The sequence below is a fragment of the Aethalodelphis obliquidens genome, unplaced genomic scaffold, assembly GCF_003676395.1.
Source record: "Aethalodelphis obliquidens isolate GAN/ISIS:26980383/991018 unplaced genomic scaffold, ASM367639v1 scaffold53, whole genome shotgun sequence".
In the NCBI taxonomy this organism is placed as follows: Eukaryota; Metazoa; Chordata; class Mammalia; order Artiodactyla; family Delphinidae; genus Aethalodelphis; species Aethalodelphis obliquidens.
The window spans coordinates 5,181,952-5,196,508 of record NW_020837997.1 but is presented as its reverse complement, the minus strand read 5'-3'; the positions used below and the strand labels follow the sequence as shown (position 1 = coordinate 5,196,508).

At 55.8% G+C, this 14,557-nt stretch overlaps 2 protein-coding genes across 4 annotated transcripts; one reads left to right on the top strand and one right to left on the bottom strand.

The window, feature by feature from the left end:
- Positions 1-5,144: 5,144 nt before the first annotated feature.
- On the bottom strand, positions 5,145-8,338 carry IER2 (immediate early response 2). Its single transcript, XM_027084936.1, has one exon. It carries the CDS (start codon positions 6,785-6,787, stop codon positions 6,116-6,118), a length of 672 nt encoding a protein of 223 aa, XP_026940737.1. The 5' UTR covers positions 6,788-8,338; the 3' UTR covers positions 5,145-6,115.
- A 10-nt stretch (positions 8,339-8,348) lies between these two features.
- On the top strand, positions 8,349-12,725 carry STX10 (syntaxin 10). 3 transcript variants are annotated; one of them, XM_027084933.1, is made up of 9 exons: positions 8,349-8,541; positions 9,556-9,951; positions 10,192-10,361; positions 10,540-10,634; positions 10,711-10,773; positions 11,709-11,816; positions 11,911-12,017; positions 12,115-12,209; positions 12,341-12,725. In XM_027084933.1, exons 2-9 carry the CDS (start codon positions 9,917-9,919, stop codon positions 12,415-12,417), a joined length of 750 nt encoding a protein of 249 aa, XP_026940734.1. In that variant the 5' UTR covers positions 8,349-8,541; positions 9,556-9,916; the 3' UTR covers positions 12,418-12,725. The 3 variants fall into 3 exon arrangements, with proteins under 3 accessions (XP_026940734.1, XP_026940736.1, XP_026940735.1); XM_027084935.1 differs by lacking the exon at positions 8,349-8,541 and having other exon boundaries at positions 9,690-9,951; positions 11,911-12,013; XM_027084934.1 differs by lacking the exons at positions 8,349-8,541; positions 10,711-10,773 and having other exon boundaries at positions 9,690-9,951.
- The last annotated feature ends 1,832 nt before the right edge of the window (positions 12,726-14,557 follow it).

Below are 14,557 nucleotides of genomic sequence, written 5' to 3'. Positions count from 1 at the left end.
CTTCCTGCTCGGCGCCTAAACCCCGCCCCGCACCTAAACCCCGCCCCTACAACCGCAGGGCGCGCTGGGGCGGGAGGGGGAGGCAAGCGCCGAAGGTCTGGGCGGAATCCGGAAGGGACCAGTTTGGGGGCGAGGGGGCGGAGCCGGGGTCACAGACCAACACCTGGAGCTCTAGGAAGTACTTAGCTCGGTGCAGCGCGCGGGGGCGGGGCCCAGAAAGGAGTGCAAAGCGGGTAAATTTGCATATCCCGCCCCCCGTCTGTGATTGACACCCAGATAACCCCGCCCCGCGCCCTGGCTACGTTACCCACCCAGAGGGCCCAGCCTCGGACTTAAATTTCCCAGCCTAGATCAAGTCCCCGCCCTGCGCCACTAGCAATCTGGACGAGGCCTGCGTTTTACCGCCGCGGGCGGGTGGACGTCTCTCAGGTTCCTGAAACCGGGTAAGCCGGCCTGGGAGCCGCTTCTGGGCTGGTCTCGACCTGTGGACCGGCCCTTTCCCAGCTCAGCGGAGTCCGAACTGGGGCATCTGTTCCTTGGGTCCCACACAGTGGAGGAGGCGGGGGTGGGGGTGGGCGTGGTGAGCGAATATCTTGATGGTGGGGGGGGACACCACTAGACCTGTCCCGTATTTGCTCTCCTGCAGGACAATCTTCTCTGGACCTCGGTTTCCCAGTCTGTGAAAAGTGGACATTAAAAGGACCGACCTCAAAGGAAAGTAGCAAATACATCATTCACTCACAAAAAACACTTAGTAAGCATCTACTAGATTCATCTCTGCCCTGATGGAGGCCACAAGCTAGAAAAGGAGACAGACCCAGAAAGAAATGTAACATTGCAGTTGTGATAAATACTACTGCTACCACCACTACCACTACCACTACTATTACTACTACTACTACTACTACTACTACAAAGTAGTTCCTGATCAGAACAGCAATAAATATAGGGGTCTTAGGCTAAAAACGGAGGGCAGAAAGGTAAGTTCCCTGATGATTTGCCCTTGAGCTAAGCTGACTTAACTAGGTAAATAGGGAAGAGAAAAGACTCTTAGCAGATAATAGCATATACAAAGGCCCTGTGGCTGGAAAGATTGTGGAAATATAAGGAACAAAAAGCAGATCAGTGTGGCCAGAGAATGATGCAAGATTAGCCAGAGATGGGCTGGGCACAGATCAAGCAGAGTCTTTCAGACAGTCGTAGGGGTTTTGTCCCTCTTCCAGAAGCAGAATTTTCCTAACTCTGGGACAGTGGGCAAAGTGATTCAATGTTATTTAAATAATGTAACGAATCCCTCAGAGTCTCTCCCTTTTCAGCTAGTCTAAGGATCGTCTTTGGCAATAATGTGTCTTTAACCTTTCTAATCTTCCTTTGTAACAAAGGAAGCTGTCTGGAACCTAACATTGGCTACTGTTTCAGCAGGGTCTTATGACAGTGTTTCATTTTAATTGTAACTTTTATACACTGTTACCTTCTAAGTATGGTGAGTGATTGACAAGTGGGTTAAGTTTAAAATATCTATTACTTAAATAATAGTACTGTTGTTAGCAGATATGACAAAAATCCTGACCCTCAACTGCCTGAAGTTTGGGAAATTCAATTCTAAGAGCCATGGGAAGCCACTGATTAATGAGATAATAAATATTAAGCGTTTAGCACCTGCTTACCCCAGCCAACCTCATTCACTTACTCAGGACTGGGCTGGGCATTCATGGAATTGACATTTATATGGGGCCATGGATGCTAAATAGAACTTAAATACATCCTTTCAGGAGGTGAGCAGTGCTCTAAAGAAGGCTGAACAGGGTAAAGGAGTAGGTAGCAGAGTGGGGTGCTATTTTAGATCAGGTAGCCAAAGAAGGCCTCCCCAGGGAGGTGACATTTCAGCAGAAAGTGAGGATGGACTTGTGGATGTCTGGGAGAAGAGCATTGCAGGCAGAAGGAACAGCAGGTGCAAAGGTCCTGGGGTTGGAACACACCTGTCCTGTTCTCCAAGCAAAAAGGAGGCCAGTGTAGATGAAGCAGAGGAAAGCTGGGATAGTGAAATGATCCTGTTTGCATTTTTATAAGATCAGTGCAGCTGCTGCATAGAATAGACTGTGGGCGTCAAGGGCAGGGAGGAAGCCACTGCCCTCACCCAGGTGAGAGGTGAAGGCAGCTCACAGCAAGGTGGGAGCCATGAGGATGGGGAAAAGCTTGGAGTGGGATGAATAGTCAAGTTGACAGCACCTGCGACTGGACAGGGTATGAAGGAAGGAGAAAAAGGAAGTCAAGGAAGATTCCTCCTCCGGTGAAAGGCTGGCAGGAAGCAGCAAGAATCCTTTTTAGGTCCTGCTAGGTTTGGAATACCTTAGAGCCTCAAGGGGAGACAGAGAGAGAGGACTTGGCCAGACAAGTCTGGAGGTTGGGGGGAGGTCCAGGATGGAGAGCAAAATTTGGGAGTCAGCATAGAGGTAGCAGTTAGGGCCTTAAGACTGAATAAGCCTACCTAAGGGTGAGTATAGACAGAGATGGACCCAGGGCCTGAGGCAGGAACCACAGGTGAGGTGGGAGTGTGAGTGTGGGGGCCTGAAAGCAGGAAGAATCAACCCTGTCAAATCATTAGCATTAGACCAGACTCAAGCTGGGAGGGGAGCTCTCGTTCACACTGAGCTACTGGATGAGGAACCATTCTTCCAGCTCTCTGGGCTTAGCACAGTGTCTGTACACACTTTCCCATACATATACGTGTACTTGATTGCTGTATGTGCTTTTATTATTTTTTTCAAAACAAACAACTTTTTTTAAATTGAAGTATAGTTGATTTACCATGTTGTGTTTGTTTCAGGTGTACAGCAAAGTGATTCAGAGATATATATAGACATAGATAGATGGACCTTTTTTTTTTTAAGTCTTCATTGAATTTGTTACAATATTTCTTCTGTTTTATGGGGGTTTTTTTGGCCCTGAGGCATGTGGGATCTTAGCTCTCCAACCAGGGATCGAACCCACATCCCCTGAATTGGAAGGCGAAGTCTTAACCACTGGACCGCCAGGGAAGTCCCTAGATATATATTCTTTTTCAAATTCTTTTCCATTATAGGTTATTACAAGATATGAATATAGTTTCCTGTGCCATACAGTAGGTCCTTGCTGTTTATTTTATATATAGTAGTGAATATCTGCTGTATGTGCTTTTTTATAAATTTATTTATTTTTGGCTGTGTTGGTTCTTCATTGCTGCGAGCGGGCTTTCTCTAGTTGCGGTTAGCAGCCTTCTCATTGTGGTGCTTTCTCTTGTGGCAGAGCACGGGCTCTAGGCACGCAGGCTTCAGTAGTTGTGGCTCGCGGGCTCAGTAGTTGTGGCTCACAGGCTCTAGAGTGCAGGCTCAGTAGTTGTAGCACATGGGCTTAGTGGCTCCGTAGCATGTGGGATCTTTCTGGACCAGGGCTCGAACTCATGTCCCCTGCATTGGCAGGAGGATTCTTAACCACTGCGCCACCAAGGAAGTCCCCAATTTGTGCCAATTTTGGACAATGCTGTAGTGAATACCCTTCTGGAACCTCTTTTTCCAGGCCTGAGGTTCCGTGGGGATCCACGGGCTATGAGATCTGTGACAGTTTTAGTTTTCACAGCTATTGTCCAATCGATTATTCCCCAGAGGGCTTGTCTCAATAATCCAATGCCATGTAATGGCGTGGAAAGTCCATGGCTCATCAGTGTCGACTGTTGTGACAAATTTTCAATTTTGTCTCTTCTGATGGGTGAAATGGGGTCTTGGGGAAGGGTATACGTTAAGCGGATGTATGTGAGGGGCACTTAGCCTGTCTCCCACAGCATCACCTCCAGCCCTCAGCCCCCAGTGACCGAGTACCGGAAACCCCCAGGCGGCCCGGGCGGGGGCGGGGGTCGGCCAAGCAGCTTCCCGTGGAAGGAAGCGCCCGGCGGTTCCTGCGACAGGATGCGCAGAGATGCCCCTCCCCAGCCGCCAGGGACTTCCCGGGGCCGGGCCAGGTTCTCGAGGGAGTTGACCCCAAGCGGACGCATTGAGCTACCGCGAGGGGTGTGGGGCTCCAGTCCCCCAGCATCCCACTGCGGAGCTGTGGGTCGGTCCCCCGAGTGGGAGGCACTAAAGTCTTTCACATTTCCCGGGAGGGAAACGGGCTGCGGTGGAGGCGAGATTCCCCTGAGGGGCCCTGAGGGAGGCAGGGAGGAGGGAGTGCGATGAGTGAACGACGCAGGAGGGGAGCCAGGGGCGGGCATTCGGGGGCGGGGCCTCCCCTCCCCCGCGCCCTCCTCCCTCAACCCTCGAGGTCAGGTCCCCCGGGTCTCGGGAGGCCAGCCGTGGCGGAGCCTGCTGTCTGGAGGCGGGGCGGGAGCTTTCCCGGCGCCTCCCGCCGCCCTCACCGCCCGCACCTGCGGCTCCTTTGTCCTCCCAACAGCCCCCACCCCCCACCCCCCAGCCTCAGTGCAACATCTACAGCCGCTCTCCTAAACCAGCACTGGGGAAATTGTGAGGGGTTCCTCCTCTCTGGGGGGCTAACCTGGGGATGGGGTGGGGCCAAAGCAAACAAGCGCTCCCACGGGAATTTCTAAACCCACAGCCTCGCAGGGAAGCTGTTGAGGCCCACTTTGCAGATGAGGAAACTGAGGCTGGGAGCACACCTCCTAGCCTGAACCACAGTTATACCGCCAGGGACTGGAACTGGGCATAAAGTGTGCTCCAAAGCTCACCTCAGTTCCACCCCAGTTGTGGGATCCCTGCTGATTCAGTTAATCAAGTGGGGGGGGGGGAGGGAGGACTGTTGGGAGACATCCTTCAAGTCTCCAAAGGAGGTGTGGTCCCCCGACTCTGCTGCGGGCACAGTACCCAAAGTATCCCCCAAACGTCTGAACTCGGAAAGCACTCTGACCCAGCCAGAAATACAGGAGAATGTCCAAGGAACCCCCAAACGTGAGAGGGTTAAGGAAAGGTCAGAGCACCAGGCAATCAGCACTCAGTGCTCTGGCAAAGAAAAGGCGCCCGGCCCCTTCCCGCCCACTCTGCCCACGTGGTAGCCGGTCAGACCGGTTTCTGGGGCCCCAGCAAGCCGCCAGCCAGCTCCTGACCCCTTAACCCTGCCCCTCCCCCACCAGGGAAGAAAACCAGACGGGCTCCACAGACTTTTTCTTCAAATGGTCTTTATTTTCCTATCTGGCATTTCTAGCAAAAAGGCCAGACAGATGGAGTTAACAGAATCCACCACAGTAAAGGTAAACAGAACCCCCCCTCCCCCAAAACTGGCCCAGTCTCACCAGCAACTGATCCCAGCTCAGCTTTACAGCGCTCTGAACAACCCCCTCCCCCCATTTCCGTGATTCATACCAGGAACGTCTGGGTTGATTGTGTCTGTAGGTCTGAGGGAGGCTCAAGCTTGAGACTGTCAACATATTCCCACCTCTCACACACCAGATGAGAAAAATTTTAACCTGAAATTTGATCTGCCCTCTGCCCCCGAAGGCGTAGGGGCTCGGGGCAATAACCCACACCACGCGGAGGCGAAGTGACTCAGGCCGCCCTCCTCCCATTCCCCTGGGCGTCCACACCCCAGATCCTCCTCCCAGGCCTCACACCCACGCAAGACAACAGGAAGCTCCCCACGTCTGCCCATGACGCAACGATGACCGCTTGCACAAGTATGTCACTGGAGGGGGAAGGGAAGTGCCTGGAATTCTCTGAGGTTGGAAACGCAAACACCAACTATTGAAAAACCTTGAAAGGGCAGCACAGCCCCCAGTAAAAAATAAAGTACGACCCTGAGGAGTTTAAAGAACCAAAGCTCCCTTCTCCAAGTCCCAGAAGGAGAGCGTAAGGTCCATATCCCAGTCCGTTAAGACAGCACCTGTGGGCGCGGCAGGTCTGGGGGAAGACGCCCGCGCCCCCGGCTCAGGTTTCTTGGTGTCGCCGCTGCACACAGGTGGCGACGGCACCCCGTGGGTAGAGTCCCTCTCAGGGCATCTCGGCAGCCAGGGCGGCTGCCCCTCTCCACGGTTTCCACGGGCGCTCCCCCGGGGGTGGGCCTCGCCTTGGGTCTGCTCACTCTGGCCGACGGTTCGGCCCGCGCTCTGGGCTCTGGTAGCGCCGCTCACGGACCCTCAGAAGGCCACCACGGCCCGCACCAGCACGTTCAGCATATTGTCCGCCGGGCGGCAAGCCGGCTTCGCCTCGCACGCCGGCGGCGCCGTCGGGGGCGCGGCGGGGCTGCAGTTCAGGAGGCCGGAGAAGCGCCTCTGCAGGACACGCGCCAGGTTGGGGAATGCGCCCTCCGCTTGCGCCGGAGGGGGCTGCAGGCGATCAAGGACGTCCGAAGAGTGCCTTTCCTCCTCCTCCTCTTCTTCTAGGCGGGCTTTCTTACTCGGGACCAGTGCAGCGTCCCCACCGTCGCTCAGGCTGCAGCTCCGCCGCTTGCGGCTGACTTTGGCGGGGCGCTGGGCACTGCGGGCAGGGGTCTCCTCCGCTCTTGGTGTCTCCTGCGTGTCCATGGGTTCCGGAGAGGGCTGCTCACCGTCGCAGGGCGCTACCTCTGCTGCGGCTTCCGCTTCCCGCGGCGGGTGCAGGCAAGGGTCAGGGGAGCGGGCGGGCGGCAAGGGCACCTCGGGCTCCTGGGCTTCCACCTTGGCCGAGAGGTAGAGCTCCCGGGCGCTGCGCATGACCAGCGACAGCTGCAGACTCCGGTGCAGCCGCAGGCCACCGCGCTGCATGCGCGAATGGTACATCTTCCACACCGACAGGGTCATGATGCGTTGCGCCTCCTTCTGCACTTCCATAGCTGCTTGACTGAGGGGCAAAGGCGGCGGGGACACGCGGCTGGGCAGGGCAGGTGGCAGGTGCACACTGGACAAGGCGCTCGTTCACGCCTCTCTGTACAAGCCAACCCACGCCGAGACGCTGCCAGGACGCTCTACCCCGGCGCCCGCCACCCGGGCCCTTTTGTACCTCAAGTGAAGTCACTGAGACGCCCCGCCCAATCAGAAAGTCGCATCCGGGCTTTCCACAGCTCTGAGGCGAAAGACTCCTTAAAGCGACAGGGTGGAATTTACCGAGCAAAGAAAAGGGACTCGAACCCGTGTGAGGAGGAGCGTTCCCCAGCCCAAGCTGAGCTCTCGGGGTGGTCTGCTTCTTCAGGGCCCCCCACTGCACCCGCGCGCGGGCCCAGGGGACAGGCGCCGTGGGTGGGGCTCAGGGTCCACCCAAGGGTTGCATCTGGAGACCCCTGCGGGTCGTAGGCAGCACGTTTCCCTTCGCACCCGGGAAGACTTGGGTTCTAACTGATACATCCCCCGTGGGAACTGTGCCTAGCATCTACCAGGCGCCTAATTAATGTCTTGTTTGATCCCCCGTGGGAACTGTGCCTAGCATCTACCAGGCGCCTAATTAATGTCTTGTTTTTGTTTTTTTTAATCAATAACGATGCTTACACTTACTAAGCTCTTACTACGTGCCAGGCGCTAAAGGCTTTCCTTTCACAAACATCTCATTGATCTCTCACCTCCACTCCGCGGAGGGTAGTTATATCTTATTTCTTCAGGTGAGGAAACCGAGGCAGAATGACTCGTCCAATATTTGCTAAACGAATAAATGAGCCACGGCGGTGAAAGGGGACCACTGGAACCTGAAGCTCTCCTGTCTCTCCAGCGTCCGCCAGCCCCCGTCACTCCCCTCGTTTGGAAGCAGTTAAGAAAGCGGGACACGCTGGCTGGCTCTAGGGCAAAGTTGCCCACTACACGGGCGGCGGACGTCTGCAGACACAAGCGCAGCCCAGGCTGCCATCTCTGCGCTCCTCTTTGAGCATCCCCCCTCCGCCACCCCAGTTTCCGTTGGCACGAAATCCACGATGGGCGTGGAGCTCGTAAGGCGGAGGACCCGGCCGCAACACAGCCCGAGTGAACATGTGGCTGCGGTCCCCCAAACGACGCAGACGTTCTCCGCCTCTGCTTCCCGGGAGGCGGAGTTGGGATAGGACCTAGAAACTGAGCCACGCACTGATAGAGCAGATAGATAGAAAACATCGGCCCCACCTTCCGCTACGCACTACAGTTCCAAGAAAACCTAATTCCAGTTCCTCAGAAAATGCAGAATTGTTCGAACAGCTCCATTCACTCGTGGTGCGGGCCCTTTAAGGGGAGGCTTCCCCCGCCACACACACACACACACCCCCGCACTGGTGCGCGAACCTTCCCGCCACTAGATCTGCCAGACTTCCACAACTATATTTGGAAGTAATGACGTAGGGCATGCGCGCTAGCCGCTTCCGGCTGCCCATATAAGGACTGGGGCCAGGATCTCTATACAAGACTTCAGCCGGCTTTTTCCGGGCCAGCGGGCGGGCGTGGGTGGTGCCTTACCCTCCTGGCAGGCCCCCTCCGCTCTCCCTCTCCCAGCCGCTAGAGCTGGTTGGAGCCCCCGCTTTCAGGAGCGGCGTCCAGGGGTGGGCCCGCGGAGAGCGAGAAGAAACTTTCGCTTCCTTCCCTCCGGAGTCCAGGAAGGTGTGACGCCCCTCCGGAAAGCCCCCTGCCGGCAGGTAGGGGCCACCTCAGGGCTCACACTGACGCCATCTCCCAGAGACCTACACAAAGACCTTGCCAACACAAGCAGCTACTCCCTGAGGACCACTACATTCCTGTCCCCGCCCCTCCCCCCCATGGACACCCTGCCAGGCCCCCTCTCATGTATTCCTGCCCCTCCGCCAAAAAATTGCTCTTCTCGTTCACATTTGGAGCATGCTCATGTCCCCCACTCCCAACCCCGGCACATGAAAACAACAATTATTCTCTCTTCTAAAAGACTTCTCCCAAAACTGTCCCCATTCAACGATCCTGCCACATACTACGGCAACCTGCTGAGGACACCGCCATCCTCCCCCCCCCCACGAAACTCCACAATGACATCCCCAGCCCAGACGCTATCTCTGACACACAACGGGGGCGACCCTCCGAGGACTTCTTCAGACATCCCGCTCCAGAGATCAGGACCCCACTCAGCCGACAGCTGCCTCCCGCCCCCATAAAAAAAGTGCTTTCCCGGAGACCCTACACAGAAGGGCTCTGTCACACAGGTGGCGACCCTATGAGTCCCTCTCCAGACATTCCTGACCCCTCCTCACAAGCAGAGGATTTCCCTGCAGACCATCCTCAGAGCCACCACCACACCCACTCCCGCACCCCCAGGCTCGCACCCAGAAAGACCTCACCCCCCAGAAGCATCTCCGGGCCCCCACTCGCGGCCAACCCGCCCTAGGGCGATCTCGAGGCGTCCCTCCTCCGCAGGAAAAAAGAGGAGGAGAGAGTCCAGCAGAACTCCCCACACTTCACCCTGCCCCCGCGGGAAGGTGGGGATACCACCTCTCCCAATACTCCTTACCAAACCTGCCACTCCCGACCCTGGGCTGGGACCATCTCTCATCTCCCATCTCCTAGGACAGGATCTAGGTGCAGGCTCAGGGAGCCCATGAAGATGATCTACAGATTGAGCCCCTTCCCCAGCCATAATCTCTCCTGATTTAAAGGAGACTATTATTATTTACATTGCCCGGAAGGGAAACAGGTTGCGCAGCAACAATCCGAGAGGTTGGGTCTCGAACCGAGGGATTTGGAGCTCTGAGTCGAACCCAGCCAGACGGAACTAGGACACCTCCGGGGACCAGGACGCGAAGGGGCGGTACGTGCAGACAGGAAGCCGTCTCTGCCCACAACCAAGATGGCGAAAGAGAGAGCGGATGTTTCCGCACTTCGGGCTGCCAAGGCCTCTCTTTCTCTCCTGGCGGCCCAGCTCTCAATGATGGCAGTGGTCACGTGACGGGGGCGGGGGTGACGGCTCGTTTTGCACCTCTTGGAGGGAACCAGCTTCCCAGGCCGAGAGGGGAGGGGGCTTGCCTTCGGGCGGGTGAGGGGCGTGACATGTCGCTCGAAGATCCGTTTTTTGTAGTCCGAGGGTGAGTGACAGCGATGGGGGAGGACAGAGGGTGTGCTGTCCCCCTGCCAGCCAGTGCCCGCGTGCCATACGGAGCATGTCAGGCATTCTGGGCACCGCCGTCGGGATCGCCCCGTGGCCGTGTGGGAGGGGTACGCAGTGGGATATGAGGGTCTCCTGAGTCCCCAGCTCGTTTGGGGGCGCAGTGGTGGGAGGGAGGACCGCCTGCCCCCAGCCGCGCCCGCTGTGCCCCTGCCCGCAGCGAGGTGCAGAAGGCGGTGAACACGGCCCGCGGGCTTTACCAGCGGTGGTGCGAGCTTCTGCATGAGGGCGCGGCGGTCGGACGCGAGGAGCTGGACTGGACGACCAATGAGCTGCGGAATGGCCTGCGCAGCATCGAGTGGGACCTCGAGGACCTGGAGGAGACCATCGATATCCTGGGGGGGGGGGGGGGGGGTTGGAGGGCGGCATGGGAGAACCCATTGTAGTGGCAGTGGGCCGTGGGAGCCAGCCCTCGGGGAGGCTGGACACCTAGGAGGTGTTTGAGGGCTTTGAGGCAGAGGAGGGCGTTCTGTCGGGCTCTGGCCTTGACTCTTGACTCGCGGCTTACGCATAGTGGAAGCCAACCCAGGCAAGTTCAAGCTCCCAGCTGGAGACCTGCAGGAGAGAAAGGTGTTTGTGGAGAGGATGCGGGAAGCAGTCCAGGTGAAGAGAGTTTCCAGTGGGGTGAGGGTGGGGAGGTTGGGGTATCATTACTCTCTGATGCTGTCCTTACCCCTAGGAAATGAAGGACCATATGGTCAGCCCCGCAGCCATAGCCTTCATGGAGAGGAATAATAGAGAGGTAAAGGCATCCCGACCCAGTATCCTCACCCCCTGTCTCTCGGGGTGACCCTCCCCTTGGAGTGCAAGCCACCCTCTGTGTCAGTGCTCATCTCTGTGCACAGTTGTCTCCATGCTGTCTACCCGCCTGCTCTTTCTGGATGTGAGCTCCTTCTGTGTGTATAATCTCTTCTGCCTTCTCCTGTGGGTCTATACTGGTTTCCTGTCGGGGGGGGTGGGTGGCCTATCTCCTTTCTTTTTTTTTTTTTTTTTAGCTCTCTGTGTTACTGTTTTCAGGATTTGATGCTTACCTTTTTAATCTGTGTATGCACTTGACCTCTCTGAACTTGACCTCTGAGTGGATCCCCACCTGCCTTGTGCATGCACACCATTTTCCTCTGTGGGTGTGCGTGCCCCACGTGTGTACCCACTCATGCCTTTTGTGCGCATTCTCTCTGCTGCCTCTGTCTGTACACCTTTTTCCTCTGTGTTGTGTGTTCGTTCTTGCATGTTGTAAACAGCAGCCTCACCCATTAAACCCACATGGGGTCTGGGAGGGTGGAGGGCTGAGGTCTGCAGCAGCTTGGAGTCCTATAGCAGGGTCCACATGCCTTCCATGTGTGCTGCTTTGGGTATTAAAGTTCAATTCTTAAATACATGTGTTTATAGGATAATAAGTGTTCTCCCTGGATTAATTCATTAAATCCTTATTCCATCCTCAGGAAACAGGAATTATAGCTCTCCCCATTTTACAGATGAGGAAACTGAGGCACAGGGAAGTCAAGTGATATGGCCTCGGGGTCACCTTGCTAGTAAGTGGTGGCTCTGAGGAACCCAGGCCGTCCCACTCCAGAGACTGCCTTCCTGACAAACCACCATCTAAATTTGCCACAAACCTTGTCTGTCTCTGCCGTGAGTGGGCGACCCTCCCTGAGCCTGTGGTCTTGGCCTCCACAGATGCTGACAGGCAAGCCAGCCACCCTGAAGTCAACCAGCGACTTGCTGGACGCCAGTGTGGTCTCAACCACCTCTCGCTACATTGAAGAGCAGCAGGCCACACAGCAGGTGTGTGTGGGTGGCTGGAGGCCCCGGGCTGGAGGAGCCTTCAGGCAGCTCAGGGCTCCCTGCCGACCGCAGTTCCCACCCCTCCAACCTGCAGCTGATCATGGACCAGCAGGACCAACAACTGGAAATGGTGTCTGGGAGTATCCAGGTTCTGAAACACATGTCCGGCCGCGTCGGGGAGGAGCTAAATGAGCAGGGCATGTGAGGCCAGGACCCCAGGGGTGGGCCAGGAACCCTTGGCTGGCTGCACTGGTGTGCACAGACCCTCCAGGGGCTGATTACCTCCTGATCTCGGCAGTATGCTGGACACCTTTGCTCATGAGATGGACCACACCCAGTCCCGGATGGATGGGGTCCTCAGGAAGATGGCCAAAGTATCCCACATGACCAGTGGTGAGTCCCGTGGAGGTGGGGGGGGGGGGGGGGGCGGGGGGGGGGGGGGGGGGGGGGAATTCGGCAGTGGGGGGAGGGGGTTGTGGGTGGTGCTGCCTCCCCTCTGTGAACTCTGACCCTCTTGCTCCCAGACCGCCGACAGTGGTGTGCCATTGTGGTGCTGCTGGGGGTGCTTCTCCTGGCCCTCATCCTGTTCTTCTCTCTCTGATCCTGGTCCTCCCCAGGAAGCTGGTCCCTCCAGCTGGGGGGCTCAGCAGAGCCTTGCCGCCTGGGAGGAGGGGGATCATGCCTGGGGAGCTGTCCCAAGGCTTCATCCAGAGCCAGTAGGACCCTCATGGCCCTGGGTGGGAGCCCCCACCACTGGTTCTGTCTCAAGTGCGCTTAGGGGGTGGTGGAGGTAGGGGGACCTCAGACACGCCCCTCCCCATCTCTCCTTCCCGTGCCCCAAAGCCATCGCTTTGCCCGTGTGCCTTCTACATGTGTCAACTTGGAAATAAAATCCCAGCCTTTGTTATATACATTTGTATCGTATGATGTGTCGATCTGAACTTGTGGCTGTCCCTGAATGGGAGCTCCTGTTCTAAGCCCCCTGCTTGCACACGCTGGGGCGAAGTGTGCATGTGTGTGTTAAGGATTTCAATGGTTGATATTTGGTGCAGAAAAGACTGTTCTGGTTTATTTCTTGGATTTCATGATGGATAATTTTATTACCATCGAAATTCCAAACACTGATTCTTCTTGAGCTTTTGAAGTTCAGCCTAAACGTCTTTTGCTTGTTCTTTGTCTAAGGTAGGTAGGTGAGTCCCTTAGCTGTGGAACTGAGCTGTCACTTCCAAGGGGCCTCTGAGTACCACTAGGCTCCCTCGTACACCTGGTCACTCTAACAAGAAAGCATTTGTAAATTTAAGGGCTTTGCCATAGAGCCTTCCTGAGTAGGAGAAATGATTCCTATAAGCCAGGTAAACTTGTAAGTGCTGTGAATCTTAACTTATTGTCTTACATGTTTCCGTCTTGAGCATTATGTAATCAGGCATCAGGCCCACCCTTCTCAGTCACTCATTTATACATTGTAAAGTGCTCTGACAAGGATGTCTGTCATTCCATTAGGCTGATTTGTCAAAGAGAACCAAATATGTTCAGATTATTTTTTTTTGGTCGCACCATGTGGCTTTTGGGATCTTAATTCCCCGATCAGGGATCGAACCCAGGCCGCCTGCAGTGGAAGCGTAGAGCCCTAACCACTGGACCGCCAGGGAATTCTGCTCTCCCCCCCCCCACACACACACTTATTTTTTAAATGCAAAACCACTACCACTAATGCTGTGGTTCAGGTTGTCTTGATCCATTCTACACTTGGTTCTAAGTCTTCCTGGGGTTAAAAAGATGTGCTTCTGGGAGTCTGACAGTGTTTCCACCTACCTGGGCTTGCCTACATGTTAAGACAGGCAGACTTCCTGTTACTTGAAGTGACTCTGGACCAGAGTCACCTGAGGATTTTTGTTGATGCTGCTGTTGGCTCCCCCAAACCCCTGCTTTCTGTTGGTTGAAGCTGGGCTTCAGGACTCCAGAGGGGGCTGGTCTTACTGAAGCATGCCCAAGTCACCCTGTGAATTGAGTCACCCTCAATCATCTGCCCCAAGGAAGTCTGGAGCTCCCTCCAATCATCATGGGGTGGTGAGACCTGGACTGGGCGGAGATGAAACCCCTTGTCCACCTCCCCAGCAAAGATCTTTTGATTTGATGGAATCCCTAAGGTCTGTCAGTAGTCTTCCCACACTGCTTGAGATACCTCTGAATCAATGGGACCCTAGGGCACGTTGCATCTTTCCTGTTTCGGTTGTTAGAACATTTTCCCACTCATATCCTCAGGGCCCTACAGCTCTTCCAGTTCTTTTTGTTTTTTGGCCACCCTGCACAGCATGTGGGATCTTAGTTCCCTGACCAACCCGTGCCACCTGCAGTGGAAGCGCAGAGTCTTAACCACTGGACCACCAGGGAAGTCCCTCTTCCAGGTATTTTAAACAACCACCGGCTGATTTTAGGCTTGCCATCCCGACTTTAGTGCTCCTTCCAGACGCAGTGGCTCGGGACGGGGCGAAGGGTGTGGGCTTACGTTCAGGACACGTTTCTGGGGCTGGGAGTGTCAAATACCATGGAAGGGCAGCAAGTGGATCTGTAATACAGATAATTCCATGGAGCAGCTGGCCTTCTAGCTTTGGAGGGGCTCCCGTGGGACGCCCATGCAGGATTTAGGGCCCACACGTGTGAAGGAAGAGCCTAGGGAGGGTGTTGTTTGTACATACTGGGGCAACCTGGAAGCTGCTGGAAGCTGTTTTCCCACCTAAAGA